General features: G+C 46.8%; 2 protein-coding genes across 9 annotated transcripts in view; both read right to left on the reverse strand.

Moving 5' to 3' along the window:
* Positions 1-1,499, reverse strand: part of EPG5 (ectopic P-granules 5 autophagy tethering factor) — a 51,146-nt gene extending 49,647 nt beyond the window's left edge. For all 7 annotated transcript variants that reach the window (XR_014939141.1, XM_015848199.3, XM_015848198.3 and 4 more), the window contains exon 1: positions 1,420-1,499. Coding sequence is in view for 5 of the 7 variants with exons in the window: in XM_015848199.3 (XP_015703685.2) it covers positions 1,420-1,473 (54 nt within the window). In the remaining 2 variants the exon portion in view is untranslated. The remainder of the gene's footprint in view (positions 1-1,419) is intronic.
* A 326-nt stretch (positions 1,500-1,825) lies between these two features.
* On the reverse strand, positions 1,826-16,075 carry PSTPIP2 (proline-serine-threonine phosphatase interacting protein 2). 2 transcript variants are annotated; one of them, XM_085528191.1, is made up of 15 exons: positions 15,953-16,075; positions 10,622-10,722; positions 9,158-9,235; positions 8,212-8,246; positions 7,333-7,439; positions 6,542-6,604; positions 6,314-6,412; positions 6,069-6,114; positions 5,677-5,756; positions 5,431-5,529; positions 4,933-5,029; positions 4,546-4,627; positions 3,714-3,748; positions 3,150-3,207; positions 1,826-2,964 (listed from the first exon to the last, which is right to left on the reverse strand). In XM_085528191.1, exons 5-14 carry the CDS (start codon positions 7,372-7,374, stop codon positions 3,158-3,160), a joined length of 693 nt encoding a protein of 230 aa, XP_085384317.1. In that variant the 5' UTR covers positions 7,375-7,439; positions 8,212-8,246; positions 9,158-9,235; positions 10,622-10,722; positions 15,953-16,075; the 3' UTR covers positions 1,826-2,964; positions 3,150-3,157. The 2 variants fall into 2 exon arrangements, with proteins under 2 accessions (XP_085384317.1, XP_015703723.1); XM_015848237.3 differs by lacking the exon at positions 15,953-16,075 and adding an exon at positions 15,710-15,831.
* Between the last annotated feature and the right edge of the window lie 676 nt (positions 16,076-16,751).

The following is a 16,751-nucleotide window of genomic DNA, read 5'->3' on the forward strand; positions in this document are numbered from 1 at the left end:
CTGGAAGGAAATTCAAAGGTCAGCTGTTTTTCAAAAGCTTATGACCCTTACTGAGGCACAGGAATGAAACCATCCTTGATATGATTTGGCCTCAGGCTGCATCTTCAAACACTCCTCATGTGTTCTATGATGCTTTGAAAATCACAGAATGGCTTGGAGTGAAAGAGATCTTAAATCCAGTTCCTGCCCCAGCCTGTCTTGGAGTAGTACCTCCAGGGACTGGGCAGACACACTTCTCTGGGCAGCACTGCCAGGGCCTCACCACCCTCTTAGTAAAGAATTCCCTACTGACATCCTAAATCTCCCCTCTCAGTTTAAAACCATTTCTCTCATCCTGTCACAACCAGACTTGCTACAAGTGAGTCTCCTCCTATTTATAAGCTTCCTGTAAGTACTAAAGGTCCCTATGGAGCCTTCCCTTTTCCAGACTGAACACCCCCAGCTCCCTCAGCCTGTCTTCATAGCAGAGGTTCTGTAGCCCTCTGAGCATCCTTGTGGATCTCCTCTGCACCCATTCCAACATCACCACATCCCTCTTGTGCTGGATGCCCCAGACCCGGACACAGCATTTGAGATGAGTCCTCAAAACTTGTGTTGCTGAGTGTAACAACAGCAAAAACAAACATCAGGAACGTGTCACGTGCAATGCTGAAGCACTCCGGATTCTTACACATGACACTTCACCACACATCACCCAGGAATTACTTAGCAGTTAATTACAGCTAGAAGGGATGGCAAAGGGCAAAGCTGCCACCAATGTATGTGTCTTTAATGAGCTGTGATTCACAGCCTTCCTGGAAGAATGATTCCTCCACACAGCAACCTTCAAACCTGACACAGAATCACAGAATCACCCGGGTTGGAAGGGACCTCAAGGATCATGTAGTTCCAACCCCCCTGCCTGGCAGGGCCACCGAACATACACATTTACTAGTTCAGGTTGCCCAGGGCCCCGTCCAACCTGGTCTTGAACACCTCCAAGGACGGGGCATCCACTCTGACCACCTGAGCTGAATCAAAACAGAAACTATGACACGCTGACTGTTCTGACACAAGGGAAATATCATTCAATGGAAAACATTTCAAACATTTCCTTGAATTCCAGCCCAGGAATCACAGAACCAAAGCAGCACCACAGCTACACCCACACCTGCAGCAACAAAGGGACACTGAATACACATGAATACACATGAATACACAGCCTTGTAATGACGGCCTCTATTTCTGAGTGTTTTAAAGCCCAACCACCATAGGGAGCAATGTGGGCCTACCAACACCCACACTACAGGTCCCAGCTGGCCCATAACACCACACAGCATCAGGCAAAAACCTTGCTTACGCCCTTCACTATCAACTTCCCCCTCATGTTTTAGAGAAAATCCAGAGTTTAGAAACATTATAAGAATAAACAGCCCCTACCTTGGCCTTGCCCTTGGGGCGGCCCCTGCGCGGGGCCCTCACCGCCTCCGCCATGACACCGCCGCCACCACAGCGGCTCTGGGCACAACAGGAAGAGAGCAGGCTTAGCCCCGCCCCCCTGAGGCGCGGGGCCAATCAACTGCTAGGGAAGGTACGGATGGTTCAGAGAGACAGCGCGTTTGGCCAATCAGATGCTAGAAAAGGTACGGAAGGGTCAGAGGGACAAAAAGGGTAGAGGACGGGCGCGCTGCTCAACTTAGTTCTTTTATTAGTCTCCCTACCAGGGTTCAGGATCCCCTGTATTAGTTGTCATAGAATGCCCCATGATGGAAGAAACTCATCCCCACACAGCACCATTCAAACCCAAACACCATTGGAAGTATCCAAATAAACTACCAGGACGGTATCTGAGATAAAGCAGCTTTTATTTGCAGTTGCAATGGCGTCCTGCGAGCAGGAGCACACATAGAAAGCAGCATTACATCTCTCATGCTCTATTACTCAATGCTTATCTCTTTCTTTCCCCTGTCCCTCATTAGCTGAGTACTCGAGGTTCACAATCTTCCCGACGCTCAGCTAAACATATGGATACTGGCTAAACACTTAATAGCTAAGCATGTATTGCTGATTATTTAACTTATGGCGTTGGCCCACTCAACACTTGGACATTATTTCTGCTTGTCTTTGGATAGAGATAAGCCTGGAAGGACGATAGAGGGGAGTATCTTGATGTCTTCCTTCTGCATCCCAACCTACCCACAAAGCGAGGCAATCCAGCCTTGTGTATAGGCCTTGGCTTCTCTGATGTTTGTTAACTCTGTTCTTCTTTAGCTGAGGGTCTCTTATCCAGACAGAACTGCCTTACAATATGCTTTCTAGTCCTTGATACTATACCCATACTATTGCAACATTTAAAAACTATTGCAGTTTGGCAAGAAAGCATTAATCACATAATTCAACCTCTATGTTTGTAAACTATGCTACTAACATACACAGTACTTCTACTTTTTACATCAACTATTTCACAGAATCACAGAATTATCAAGGTTTCTAAGGACAAGTTACAAAACACAAATACATTATCTTCTCCTTCAGATCAGTTGCCTTTTTCGATATCTAATGCAGAAACAGCATTCCATCCCCACAACCCTGAGTCTGAAGAAGCCATCCAAATTTCTTGGACATCAGTATTCAGCCTAACAGCCTTTATTGTACCCTGTAGGCTGAAAAATCCCCATAAAGAAATTGTGCAGTGTGTTATGGAGTAGATAGTTGCCATGAAGCAACATGCTGCTACTGCAGCAGCAACCTGTAGGAACCATGAAGGAGGCTTTGCTGCTTACAAGCACTTCCTGAGTGTGAAGACAGGATATCTGTCCAAGGAGTTTTCTGACCAAAGGAAAAGATTTTTAGTAGATACTTTCTGCGTGTACAAATAATTATCAGAGTCTTCAAATATTTTCTTGAAATGGAGAAGCTGGGAATAACTGAAAACACCAATTCTGCTGTGCTGGCCAGACCAACAGTGTCTTCTGCCTGAAGAACCTACAGAACAGGATCAACAGAGTCTCAGTCACAGATTCAGCTCAGACAAGGACAAGAGGGCTGACATGACTGTCCCTTCCCAATAACCACCTCCAAGTATCATCCCCCTAAGTGGTGGCTTTTCTTTTTCCACCATTCTTATTTTGTAGCTGTGTCTATTATTAATCCCTTTCTTCAATACTTACGGTGGCTATTAGTGGTGTATCAAGCTGTAGCCATCGATTGTGGCATAATCAGGATCACCTAAAACAGAAAGCACAAAAAATGTCTTAAGAGACTTTATGCAGGGCAAAACCACCATGCACTAGCCAACTGTGTTAAAGGGATGGGAGCAAGGAATGAATGGGGCTCAGAGAGATCAGCTGATTTGCCAAAATGCCAAAACAGAACATGCTTATTCTGAGTCTTGCTGCAGAACCCCATCCCTGGAGCGGCCTGGAAGCGATATAACTCATGCTATTTAAACAGAGAAGGGCCTAAAGTGCAGAGACTGCTGAGACTCCAAGCTTAAGCACTCTGAGTCTTCATGAATTCCCATACAGAGAGTTCTGATCGGAACTTCTAGATTAATCATTGTATCCAAAGTCAGTAGCAAACATCCCACCATCTTTCCACAGAGACTGGACTTGTAGCAGGAGCTGGACCGCAAGCAAGCCCTTTAGAAAGATCAAGTTCATGATTCTATGGGGAAAAGCAAAATTAAAGAGATACTCTGTAGGGTCAGAAGCCACCTAAACCAAGGAACTCACCTGGCCCACTGGTCGGGGTGGGTAGAGGCCCCCTCCTGCACAAAAAAAAAACACAGAGCTGAGGATTTGAGTGACTATGGGATCCCCTCATATCCAAGGGCACCAGCCCAGCTGCTCTGGTTTTGCAGCTCCCAAATTACCCTCCCAGAGCTCATGGGAGGGCAGAGCTTTGGCCGTACTGGGCTTTCTGGATAACTGGTACCAAAGCATGTCATGGCGAGCTCACCAACAACAGCCTAGCGCAGGAGAGGAAAACATGCACTCTGTGAATGGCAAACCATTCACAGGTGAGCCCCAGGGCTTGCCTTTTCACATGCCTCCACCCAGGCTGAGACATCAAGAAGGTATAATTGTGCATGACTTCTCTCCTGACGTGACAGCCAGAGGGAATATTCATCCTTGGCAAAAGACTTTAGCCCCAAATCCTCATCTTCCCCATGGCAAAAGCTTCCTCCACCCTGACCTCAATACTCCCCTGGCTACCTTTCTTTTCAGCTGCCAATAACCTCAACCCACAGGATTCTGGAATGGGCTTGGCACAAGAAAAAAGTACTTTCAGGATAAGATTCCCAGCCATGAGACCATTAGAAGGGAGAGATGATCTCAAAAGACAACTGGGGGTAAAAAGCAGTTGGATGAGTTATGTTGGGGATGAACTATAGGGGGTCTGAGCATGATGTAACAGGCAGCACAACTGAGTATTTCCTGTTGTAGAGAGTGATGGACTACACAGCAAGGAGAACATTTTCCTGCAATACTGCCAAAGCTTCCAACTGACCATAATTGCATAATTCGCAAGAGCAATTTTGACTGCTCATTTTATGTGCCTTACCTTGATATAGGTACAGAAGCTGGACTTCTCACAGGAGTCACATTCCTCTGAGTATTGTAGTAGTTTTCATAAACAATAGGAGCTATGAAAAGGTAACAACAACAAAGTGCAGACCTTTAATTTGTTACTTGCCAACAAAGGCATTCAGCTGCCCTTCCCCCCCATCTCTGGGAAGATGTTTGACTGGTATTTAATGTTTGATTGGAACTTCAGTGGTCCAAAAAGAGGAGATTATCCCCAGGGGCTGGTGCTGCATGCCAGATTATGAGAGGAAGATATTACAAAATCAGTGGTTTTTGCATCCAAACTGATACTGATGAGGACAGCAGCAAGATGAGGAATAGAAGCAAACCAGTGCTACTTTGGGAGGATGCACTGAGCTCTTACCTGGGGCTGAGCTTCCAGTTTTGCGTAAATTTACAAAGAACTCAATGTCCTTCTCAATGCTGCACATTTCTAAGCTCTTGCGGATTTCCTCATATTTCTGTAGAAAGAAAACGAGAAGCATTTCTATACATCAGGTCAGAAACCAAAAGGTGTTTACTCAGTCAGTCAGTTGTCTCATACGGAGTGAGACTTGATCCTGTGTAATGTTTGTCAAGGTCACCTCCCCCTGCCTTTCATTTGCCTCACTGTTTTCAACCACAGTTTTCTTTAACCAGAGAAAGCAGTGAGTGCTTTTGTATGATGTTGATGGCAGAGAGCTGAGGATACAGTTTCATTCACGGTTCTTCTTTCTCTCTGTTTTTCCAACTGCAAATATCAGAAAATCTTGTGCTCAGGACATCATTGCTTTTACTACAGCCTGACAAAAAGATGGGAAAAGAGAACCCAGGTGGGCAGCTAATATTCAAAAGGAGATCCAAAAGAGAAAGAAGGACTCACCTCATCATTCTGGACACAGCTCTGGGAGAGCTGGTTGACATGAAGCCAGATGGCGTTGCGGAAGTAGCTGATGCGCTCGCACTCCTGAGCCTCAAAGAACTGCAAAGACAAGGACAGGTTGGTGTCTCCCATGCCAATACAGCCATGAGTGCAATTGAGGATGGTGTCCTCTGAGTCTTATTGTTCACATGTCCTGAGGTGATTCAAGGACCACAGTGCACTGTGAAACAATTCTTTGGCATTTACCTCGCAAGCCTTGATGTGCTCTTTCTGCCATTCTTCCCGGATCTTCTCAAGTGAAGTAATGCTCTGCTGGTAGCTCCTGTCTGTAAGGGAAATCAAATGGTCAGCTTGTTAATATTGGTTAAAATATCTATGTATTTTGCTGGAAGGTACCTTGTCTGGCCAAAAATGGCTGGGGGGCACAGAGAGCATGGTGAGCAATTCAGTGGGATGCAAAGCCCCACAGCAAGACTGAGGGCATTTGGGGCCATATGGGCTACTCCAAGACAGGTGTTGCCTCTTGGATCTCTGGAAAAGTTTCTGAGGATCTATGGCTCAGCTTCCAGCCCCCACCTCCCACCCCATATGATGCCCCTCCCCCCTCCAAAACCAGTATGCTATATCTCCATGCTCACCTGAATCTTCCAGAGCTGATTTTGTCTGAGCCAGCTTCAGAAAGAGCTGCCAAAGATGGGGGAGAGAAGAAAGGTATAGGAGAGCCCTGGTGGATCACCCACAGCAGAGTAGCTCCACCAGGGAAGGTCAGCAGCCCATTCATGCCACCCAAACCCCAGAACTGAGTTCTCTCAGGACTTGGGGCAGGATACCTGTGAGAAGAGAGACTCTTTTTCCATGCTGCACAGCCACCCACCCTCCTTACCTTCTCCTGCTGCTTCTGTGTGACCAGGTTTGCATTGCGGTGCACAGCCTGCTCTGCTTCATCCTTATCCCTGCAGCGCTGCTCATAGAGCCGCTTGGCCTAGGAGTGACACCATATAGAGCAGGAATGTGTCAGCAAGCAAATGGGATGCAAATATGGTTGCATGCATGTGTATTTTAGCAGCATTAACCCACATGCAGGCAAGAGACAGCAGAACACTTGCATTACCTCCATGGTCTTCTTGTACTGCAAATTCCTGTTCTTGTGAATTGCCTCCATTATGAGCTCTATCTGTGAAGACAAGAGAGCCAGAGTCAGCATGGGTTAAGAAAGAGTCATGGACCATACGATGGGATCACAATAATGGCCGTAAGGACCTTCCTCTGCCTGGAATTAGGCACTCCAGTATCTTAGAATCATAAAAGGGCTTGGGTTGGGAGGAGTCTTAAAGATCATCTAGCTCCAACCCAGCTGCAACTCTTCAGAGTTCACAGAACCCATCCAGGACATTCATCTTTCTATACACTCGTATCTAAGGTTCCATTGTGTATGCTGAGAAGATGTAAAAAGGATTACTAACAATGTTAGTACTGCATCATCTCCACAAGATAGAACGGGCAAGCTCACCCACCTCTGCTAAGTCCTGATCAGCCTCTGGTTCAGACAGCTTTTCCTGTTTTCCAGTCAAGGGAATCTCAAGCCATAAAGAAGTTAAAGAGCTTGCAGATTTTACCAGACACTGTGTAGATCATACAACGCTATCTGAACATCTTAAAAACATTCCTAGTTGAGGCTGGCATCAATGGAGGAATGCTTTCTATCTCTGTCCCTCAAAGAACCCTGAAGGACACTGGTGAGAAGAAGGAAGTCAGGGGTTGCTGCAGAGTTACAGCATCATTACAACATGTAGGAAGGAGCTCAGAACGTTTTCACCCTCATAGGCACAAGGACACAAAAGGGTCCGTGAAACAGCAGGTGAGACAATGGCCTGCAATGAAGGTGGCAGAGCAGTGCCTGACCTTTTTTCGATGAAGCTTTTGCTTTTCCCTGAAATCCTCCATTTTCTTTGCTTCCTCCCGAAGAGTTTGTGCCAGCTGGATGTGACCTTGTCCCACATTATCTATCTCTGCAAAGGGGGGGGAAAAAATGACATATTTGTGTTTGTGTGTGTATGCATAAAAACACTCTGTTGTTCAGGCCAGCTTTTCTAGGTGAGATCAAACTGACTCAGTGACCCACAGTCCCTCCTTGTGAATTTCCTTGCAGCTGCAGCAGTGCTTTCAAAGCAGCTTCCAAGCACAGTCTGCCTACGCAGAAAGTGTTCCACAGTCATGCTGGGACTTGCACTTCATTTAGGAAGTCTCATGCTAAGAAAAGTGATTAAGATGAGCACAGTTGCTTTTCCTCCTCATCCAGATTAATTCATGCATGTTTCAGCACATCACACTCTACAGCATCAGTCAGAAGGAAATGTTGCCCCAGGCTTGCAGAGAAGCACCTTGGAGCACAGAAGAGTTACTGCTAAGTAAATCTCTGGCTCACGCTGAAGGCCACACTGAACTGGTCCAGCAGAAGGAGAGCAGCCATACCATGAAATGTCCATCCAGCAAGAAAAGCAGCTCATTTGAATGTAAGACAAGCTGTAGCTCATGGTTCAACACCTAAAGCTGTTCCAGGCTCAGAGCTATTAATGCCTCAGCTGGTAGAGGACTGATTTCTGACACTCATGCCTTGGAAAACTCCATTCCAAACTCCATGCTCTGAGCTGAGCTGGAACAAAAGGATCCCATATCCCATATCACACAGTTTTGGAGGTTCCTCTTTTTCTTCCTAAGCAATAACATGAAGGCTTCAGCACTGCTGAGTGTCCCATCGCATGAAAAAGAAGAATTACTTACGTTGCTTGAAAGCATCCAGGGATCTCTTCAGGGTACTGAAAAAAAAACACAGGCAGAGCATTAGAAGAGTTCACTACTGGATGGAAGTGCAGGATTCAGTGGTGACAGCAGAGCACTTCTGAACTGGAGAGCAAGTCCCTCACTCAAGAGCAGAGAAAACATCCCCAAACAGGTTTATCTACTCTCTTCACACTTCCAGGTTTTCCTTTATCAGTGAATATAACACAATTCACTCAGTTTGACTTTACAACTTTGTCCTGAACACTGGATGCTACTAAATTTTGGGTTTCAAAACAAACTTTATTAACAAACTCCAAAACATGTCATTCAGAACATGTGGATATTTTCTACGTGTTGCATGGGGTGAGTGCTTGGAAATGTGGGGAACTTTTCTACCTGTTAAAACAAAGTCATGAAGATTTCAGAAGGAAAAAAAAATTGGCAGCCCAATATAAAACTGCAAACAAGTGCTGGTCAAGGAATACCAAACCAAAATATCAAGCAGAAAATGCCAAGGGACACTCATTAAACCAACCACAGCAGCCACAATATCCATGTAGGGTGACAAAGCACTGGACTTGAATATTCACGTGGTTTGACTTGAGGAAGTACGTTGACTTCCTTCTGGCCACAGAAAGGGCGAGGAGCAAACCCAAGGCCTCATGACCCTTGGCCAGTCACCAGCCTGCTTCTTGACTGTGTGCCCATGACACTTTGGTTAGCCTACAGCTGGTGGGAAGATGGTGAATTCCAACTTGGTTACTGGCAAAGGCAAAGGCCAACTGACTATTCATTCACAAGACTGATTTCTGAATGTCTGGTAGTGTCCCAGTGACATCTAAACACTATTTTCTTCCTCTCTGCCCTCTTCCTTCTCCCTCTTCCTCATTCATGGTTCCAATTACAGACACCTACAGAAGCAAAAAGCACTGGATTCTGAACTTACTTCAGCTCCGTCTGCCCACAAGGCTTCTTCTTTGACAAGTTAATGAGCTCTTTGCCATATTTTTCTTCTATAACTGCTCTGTTGAAGAAAGAGAGAAATGAGAGGAAAATCTCATGTCAGAAACTGAAACTTGCTTGCAAGAGTTTCATGAAGAGCACAAATAAGGGAACAGTGAGTGTGCAGAACATCCCAGGCTGTCACATCAAAGTGACAGCATGGACATTTACCTCCTTGATCATCAGTGTCTGTCAGCCCATCCCTCCAAAGTATTTATTGGCTGACTTCAGCCAAACGTGACAGAATGAAACAGGCATCTCATAGACATTCAGCTTCCCTACACTTGCCTGAAGTTCAGCTGGGATGTTTCAGCTGTTCAAAACTTGTGCAGCACTTTTCAAAGCTAATGGATGTGCTCTCCTGCCTGCCTCCGGTCCTTAAAGACAACATCTGAAGAGGCCAGACCTTGTGGTAATAACATGTATAAATATCTCTGGGAGGTTGCACTGCCCTCGCCTCTTGAAAAAGAGAGGGAAAAGCAAGAAAACCCATGTGCTGCTGTCTAAGAATTTGCTTTGAATTCTGTACAGTCATTCAGGGCTAGACTTGCATGGTCAAACAGATATCCCAATCTGGACAAGATGACCTTGCTGTCCATGACCAGTGGTTAGAAATAAGCTTTAATTTAGAAAGTAAACAAGGAAACAAGCTTTACTTTAAACGGTCTCCTGGAGGAGGGGATGGGATAGGATAGAATTGGATGGAACAGAATGAAGTAGAATAGAAGGGAGCCGAGAGACCTACAAAGATCAACTGCCTGATCACTTCAAGGCCAACCAAATGAGACAAGTAGGCTAAATATCAAGACTGTTGTAGAACAATCCTATGTTAATGTAATTTTGATATTGACAACTTGGAGAAAGCAAACCTGTGAATACAAGACTTGGGACAAAATAGCCTTGGATAAATGTGGTGGGGAGGCAGAGGAGAAGAAGCTGCACTTTGAAGTGTCTAATGAATCTACATCTACAGAAATCAACAACATAGACATGTGCATTTGTGTTAGAGAAACAAACATTTCAGAAAGCTGTTTCGTTTATTCCACAATTCTCTGAGGGTGGGCAAACACAGGAACAGTTTTCCTGGAGAGATGCCCTATTCCTGTCAGTGTTCAAGAGGCATTTGGATGATGCCCTTACTAGTATGCTTCTGGGCTTTGTGAATAATGCCATCACTGCCGCCCAATTGAGAAGACCCAGGTGTAGACTAGATTCCACAGGACCAGCTGTGCAGGGAAAGGACAACGTTAAAAAAGCAAGTTCCTTCTGAGTGAAAAATCAAAGGTGCTTTATGACAGTGGACAGTTAAGCATGATGGAAACCAAAATGGGAATACAAGAAATAGAAGTAGTGCCACTGCCTCATTTTCCAGGTCCAAACAAACCCACTGTCAGACACAGCTCCGTACCTTTCCTTCAGAAAGTCTTCAAACTCTTTGCAGTTCTTCCTGCCATCGTTCAGATGTTGGATGATGCTGTCATAGCCAACTGTGCTCGTCAGATCCGTGCTCTGAAAACACAAGAATGGGATTCATACGGATCCTTAAGGTCCCTTCCAACCCAAGTCATTCTATGATTCTGTGATGAGAACGGTGATCACAGTTTGACAGAAGCATGAAATAGCTTGGGTTGGAAGGGACCTTAAACCCCCAAAATAAAGTACTCATCATCAGTGAGCTACAGGCTTCCCTCGCTGCTCACAGCATGTGGGTGCATCCAAGCAGCACTGCTGCAATAAGCTTTCTCTGTGACCTTGTGATAAGCAACTGACACCTGCTCACATCAGTCCAAAACACCACTGAGAGACCACTTCCCTAAGCATCAAGTCCTTTCCAGCTGCTTCTCTATGGCTTTTAATACGTCGAATAGGGCCATGAGAGGTCCTCAGCCTGCCACCCATCACCACAAAACCCAGAAGTCCCAGCCCCAGTGCCTCTATAGGCTTCCCATAGGCTTCTGAGGAACTGGTGTTTTCTTCTCAAATCACACAGATTTTAATGTAATGGTTATTAAAGCAGGTGTATATGTGCCACCTTCCGTAAAAAGCTGTGTGAAAAGTCACGTGAAGGAACAGGGAAACAGGCTGCAGAAAGGAAGCAATGGCAAGAGCAGATACAAAGCTGTGAGAAAGGAAGCAAAAGCTGCTAATAGTTATTATGAAGCTTGAAGAGGAATAAGGGCAGGGTAGAGAGATGCAGAAAGTGTTCCAAGCCTATATGACAGCAAGCAGATAGCTGGTTGTGAAAATGCTGACAGCAGAGAGAGGGATTTTTCAGGAATTTGCACCCAGAGCAAGAACTGAGGAGGAACAGGGCTGATCTTTGTGGTAAATGTGGGATTTCATCATTGTGGACTTCCTTAAGCAGTCAGGGACTTAAAATCAGTGGCAAAAATCAAGAGATAAAGCAGAGCTGTGGTAGAGTGGGGCAGCAGGAAATCCCCAGGAATCCCAGGCCAGTCTTGCTCCACACATGAGAGAGGGGGAGCAGGGACCTTCTGAGATCTCCAAACACTTTCTGTTTCCCTACTGAGCATAAACCTCCCCCCGTGACGAGCTTATTTCTGAAAACACACAACTGGTTCTCAATTTAGGTCACCTCTTTGCTAATCGGATCTGCAAAAGAAGGAAGCACGCTTGCACTGAAATGGCTCTACATGATAGTTGCAAAACTCAGGAACATCCTAACTTGGCTTCCTACCCCATTTCAAAGGAAATAATATAGACACAGAAAGGGTTGCAATGGGGTTGTGATGGAGCTGGGCTGGGCAGGGTTGTATGCAGCAGCCTTTGGGCAGACTTCAGCATGGAAAGAACACAGAGAACCACCATGGCTGACCTTGGGAGGGTGAGAACAGTGAAAGAGGAAAGGGAAGAAGGCCAGGGTAGAACCAAGCATTTACCAAACAACCCTGAAAGTCCTCACTCTCATGCCCACTGACTCCTTCCAGTTTTTAGCAGTAATAAGGCACGAGGTTATGCGAGAGAAGAGGTTCATCAAAGGGACCTGGGCAGGCTGGAGAAGTGGGCCCACATGAGTCTCATGAGATTCAACAAGGCCAAGTGCAGGGCGTTGGCTTGGGGCAAACCCAGATGTACCTACAGACTCAGAGAAGAACTCACTGAGAACAACCCTGCAGAGAAAGACTTGGGGGTCCTGGTGTACAAGAAGCAGGACATGAGTTTGCAACCTGGAAGGCCAATAATGTCCTGGGCTGCATCAACAGAGGGATGGCAGAGGGCAGGAAAGAGGATGCCCCCTATGCTCTGCCCTAGTAAGGCCCCATCTGGAGTACTGCATCCAGTGCTTAGTCCCCTAGTACAAGTAAAATATGGAGCCGTTCATTTAAGGGCCATTAAGATGATTAAAGGGCTGGAACACTTCATTTTGAGGAAAGACTGAGGGAGCTGGGCTTGTTCAGCTTGAAGAAGAGAAGGTTCTGAGGAGACCTCATTACAGCCATCCAGTATTTGAAAGCAAGCTGTTAAACAGGAGGGAGACTGATTTTTTAACACAGATAGTGATAGGGCAAAGAGGAACAGTTTCAAACTAAAAGAGGGCAGATAGAGATTGGATATTGGAAAGAAATTCATTTCTGAGTGGGCTGTGAAGCCCTGGCACTGCTACCCAGAGCTGTTAGTATCTAGAGGTGCCTAAGGCCATGGATGGGCCCTGGGAGCCTGAGCTGGAGGAGCAGACAGCCCATGGCAGGGGTTTGGAACTGGACGGGCTTTAAGATCCCTTCCAACCCAAGTATTCTGTGATTCTATGTCTGGAGTAAATGCATTGGGAGGAAGGCACCACATGGGTTTAATGGGGAGAGATCTGCTTGGGTACACCAAACCAGAGTCCACATCCAGTGTTGGGTCTGCAAAGTACAAGGTCCCCAAAGCCCTTCTCCCACAGCACTAACAGCAGATGTGCTATTTAGAGGACAGCCCATGGAAACTGTGAACAGATGATTTCAAGGTGACAAAGCAGCAGCTGATGCTTCCCAAGTCCACAGCGCTTCGGAGGAGTGGAAATCCCCATTCCTGCCCTTTTAGGTTCGTACTGTACTCCCAAGGCTCTCAAGAAGGAGAAATAACACAAGGCTTCACACAGTGAGAAATTTGAGACTCACACTGCAGCATGGGTGTGAGATTCACACTGCAGCACGGGTGGAAAAGTGCCACTTTTCTTCTAAAAACTGTGGTGTTTCAGGCCACTGTGAAGATACAGCGTATGAGATTTTGCTCACATATTCTCAGATGCTTCAGATCAATCCCCAGACTCCAGACACAAACCATATGTGTACAAAGGTATGAGAAAAAGAGCTGCTCGTGGACCACTGCTTGAAATACTCAGCCACATCTGCTCTGAGAAGCACTGCAGAAGCCGGATGTCTATTTCTGTGTTTAGAAACATCAAACGATACATGGACATGCTATTCCTGCTCATAGCCAGTGGTCTCAAAGTTGCTTAAGGTCCTACAGAGGTTGCTGAGGTCAAGAAAAACCTCTGTGAGGATCTCTGTAGGGAGCAGAAGTTTCCCCTGTGGCCTGGCAACCTGCACAGATACATATCTAGAGGCAAAGTTTGGCCAAGTTTCTATTTTTCCCCATGTCTTTCTATGAGAGCCAGGTTCTCTCATGATACCCAGCTCTTGCTGATGAGTTGCCCGTAACAAGTTGCTATAAGAGGCTTGGGGAGAACTGGGCGCTTCTCATGTAAAGCATCAGAATGAAAGAAGGGAGCTTGTACAATGCAAGAAGAACAGTAGGCCACAAGATAAAAAACCCAAAAGAAACACAGATGAAAACAGTGCCGTACTTGCTCAACTCTCAGAGATCACTGCAGACAGGGCAAGAGGAAACAAAGAGCATTTCTGGCATGTTTTTACTTTTGTAGCAGGCTGCAGCAAGCATGGGCACGACAAAGCATGGTGCAAGCAGGAGCATTTGAGGGCAGAGCACAGCAGCTCTTGGGGTGCCAAGCCCTAGAAGGGAATTTAGCACCTTATGCTGAGACCAAACAGGGTGAGCAGAAAAGTAAAGAAGGGAACAGAAGAAAAGGTTCAAGAGCAAATGGGGCGACTACATTTAGTTTTGTCACCCCAGAAGCAAAATTATAGCCTAAATCATGTAGCTAACCACACGTAGCATTTCTTCATACACATGGCATGGTGTTCCATCAGCTGGAGCACTGAACCCTCTCCTTCTGCAGCACCTCCACCCTGCACTGCATCCTGGGGCAGCTACAGCCCTGCCCAAACCCACCCTTTCCCACCCAGCTGTTCCGAGCCCTGTGTAATCCTTCGCTTTGGCAAAGCAGCATTCTCCTTCCTCTTCCCTTTTTGCCTCAAGCATCAGAGAAAAAATGGCAGGAGGAAGTTTGCATTCTCTCTTTGCATTACAGCAAACGGAACTTTTATCAGCAGCCCTGCACCTGGCCAAATTTGTTTTTTTCTGTCCATTTCTCACCCTTTCCTTCTTTCTTTCAGGCAATGTAGACCCTGCTGTGGTGCTTATAGGCTGTAAGCATTTCACCTTGGCATGGTGATGATTTTCCCTGACACAGAGCATCAGACAGGCACTGGGGCAGCATTTCCACCACATCCACCCTGGCTGCCCTCCCCGTGCTGTACATGTGCAAAGTAAAAGGGACATCCTGGAAGTTTCCTGGTGACAAGTGGCTGAGAAACAGCAGCCATATGCAAAGCTGGCTTTAATTTCCCATGCAGTTTGATATGCATGCTGGTGGCTCTGCACTAGCTATCCTTGTTCATGGTGTTGGCTAAAATCACCACGCACACATCCCCAGCACCCCACACCTACCCTAAACTCAGCACATAGGAGCTGCTCCCTGGGCATCACCCTCATATGCTGTTCTGATAGGCACAGTCCCAAAAGCCCAGACTTTGGCACCCGTTTCCTAATTTCTCATACCCCAGTGAAAGGTGGAACACCAAGGGGAACCAAACAACCACAATACTCTGCAGCAGATAAGCACGTTTGGCACTTCTGCATGCCCAAAAGCACAGTTCAGACTCAAAAGAATAAGCTGCAGCTTCCCCCAAGCTATGACTCTTCCTCTGCAGTTCATCAGCAGCGAGACAGAAGATCAGCTCCCAAACAAAAAGCAGCTCACCAGAGGACACTTGTTGACAGCAGCATTCCCAAATAGCTCACAAGCAGTCAGTTATTAATATCAAACCTTGGATCCAGCCAGCACCAAATACCTTCATCCCTGCATAATCAGCTCATGGGGTGCTACTTCAGCCGCACAGGGCAGGTTGCAAAGCCACAGCACTGCATGGCTTTTAGATGCAAGCAGATGACCAGCACCAGCCAGAGGATGCCCACAACCAGGCAGCAGGCTTTAGGTCTGCCACCACTGATTGCTCAGCTTCCTCTTGGGGCTTGAGACAGTGTGAGGACAAGATGGACCCCCTGGGGTACAAGGTGTCCTGCTGCGTCCCCTGGGTCACGCTCTTGTTCCCCTTAGACCCCAACTCACCCAGAAGTGGTCCCGGAACCAAGCCTCCCTCATGCTGCTCCTGCTGCCAGCACCGCCACTGCTCCCAGCGTTGCCCCACCCAGCACCCTCCCACCCCGCTGTGGCCGCAGGGACAGGAAAGCCTGATTCACACCGACAGCGGTAACGCGCTGCCTCTGCTCTGACACAGGGACAACTGAGATAGTCCTGTGAGGTTAAAAAAAAAGAGAGCAAGAAAAAAAAAAAAAAGCATTTTCCACTTACTTAAATCCACTGACTTGTGACCCGAGGGCCCTGCTGTGCACACGCAGCGGAGCTGAGATTTATAGCAAAGCTTTTTCTGTTAGTGCTCGTGTGTCCACTTTCTGCCCCAGTAACACATCTATCTGTTTCAGATGTGTAAGGTCCATGTTTCAGGTCCAGGCTCTGAATTCAGGCTTTAGCAATCTGACAACACATCAGCTGTGGTGCAGTCTGGTTTCTTGCGAGCACACTAAAATCCACATCCTAAAACAAATTCTCTCTTTCCTTCCTTCCAGGTGCACGGTTCCCAACTGATCTGATAGCACTGGAAGAGAGCACTTGGAGACAGGCAGGTAAACCCAAATGAGGTTGTAATATAAAGACGGCAGGACAGAGTAGCAATGGTCAGAGCACTCAGGGCAGCACAGCTGTCACCATCAGCGCTGCAGCAGCCACACATCACAGCTACAACACTGCCTGAACGTGGGATCAGCGTTTCTGCAGGGCCGCTGGAAAAAGTGGAATGCATACTTCCACCAGAAGAGGGCCCAAAGCCCGCAATGCTTGTCAGGAACCTCCGTCACAACCCAAACGATTCCCGTGCCTCGCAGCACCACCCTGCGGCCACAAAACCCCATTGCTCTGCTGGGGAGCTGAGCTGCAAGTCAGCCTAGGGGTGGAACCGAGATTCTACACCCCCCAGCTACACATTGCAACGCTGGGATCTCACGCCTCCTATCAACTCCTGTAAGTCAGGAATGGAAGATGTTTGGGTATATAAACCCAACCCAAACCACAAAGTGACCAAATAAGCTTCTCA

This window comes from Coturnix japonica, chromosome Z, assembly GCF_054131305.1.
Source record: "Coturnix japonica strain WE chromosome Z, WE-NBRP24, whole genome shotgun sequence".
NCBI classification, from domain to species: domain Eukaryota; kingdom Metazoa; phylum Chordata; class Aves; order Galliformes; family Phasianidae; genus Coturnix; species Coturnix japonica.

Coding starts and splice junctions, on each gene's coding strand:
- PSTPIP2 (XM_015848237.3), bottom strand. CDS start 15,742: ATGAGGGAGGCTTGGTTCCGGGACCACTTCTGG. Junction 8,247..9,157: donor TGTGGGCAGACGGAGCTGAA/GTAAGTTCAGAA, acceptor TTTTTTTTTCAG/TACCCTGAAGAGATCCCTGG. Junction 5,757..6,068: donor ATCAGCTCTGGAAGATTCAG/GTGAGCATGGAG, acceptor TTTCCCTTACAG/ACAGGAGCTACCAGCAGAGC.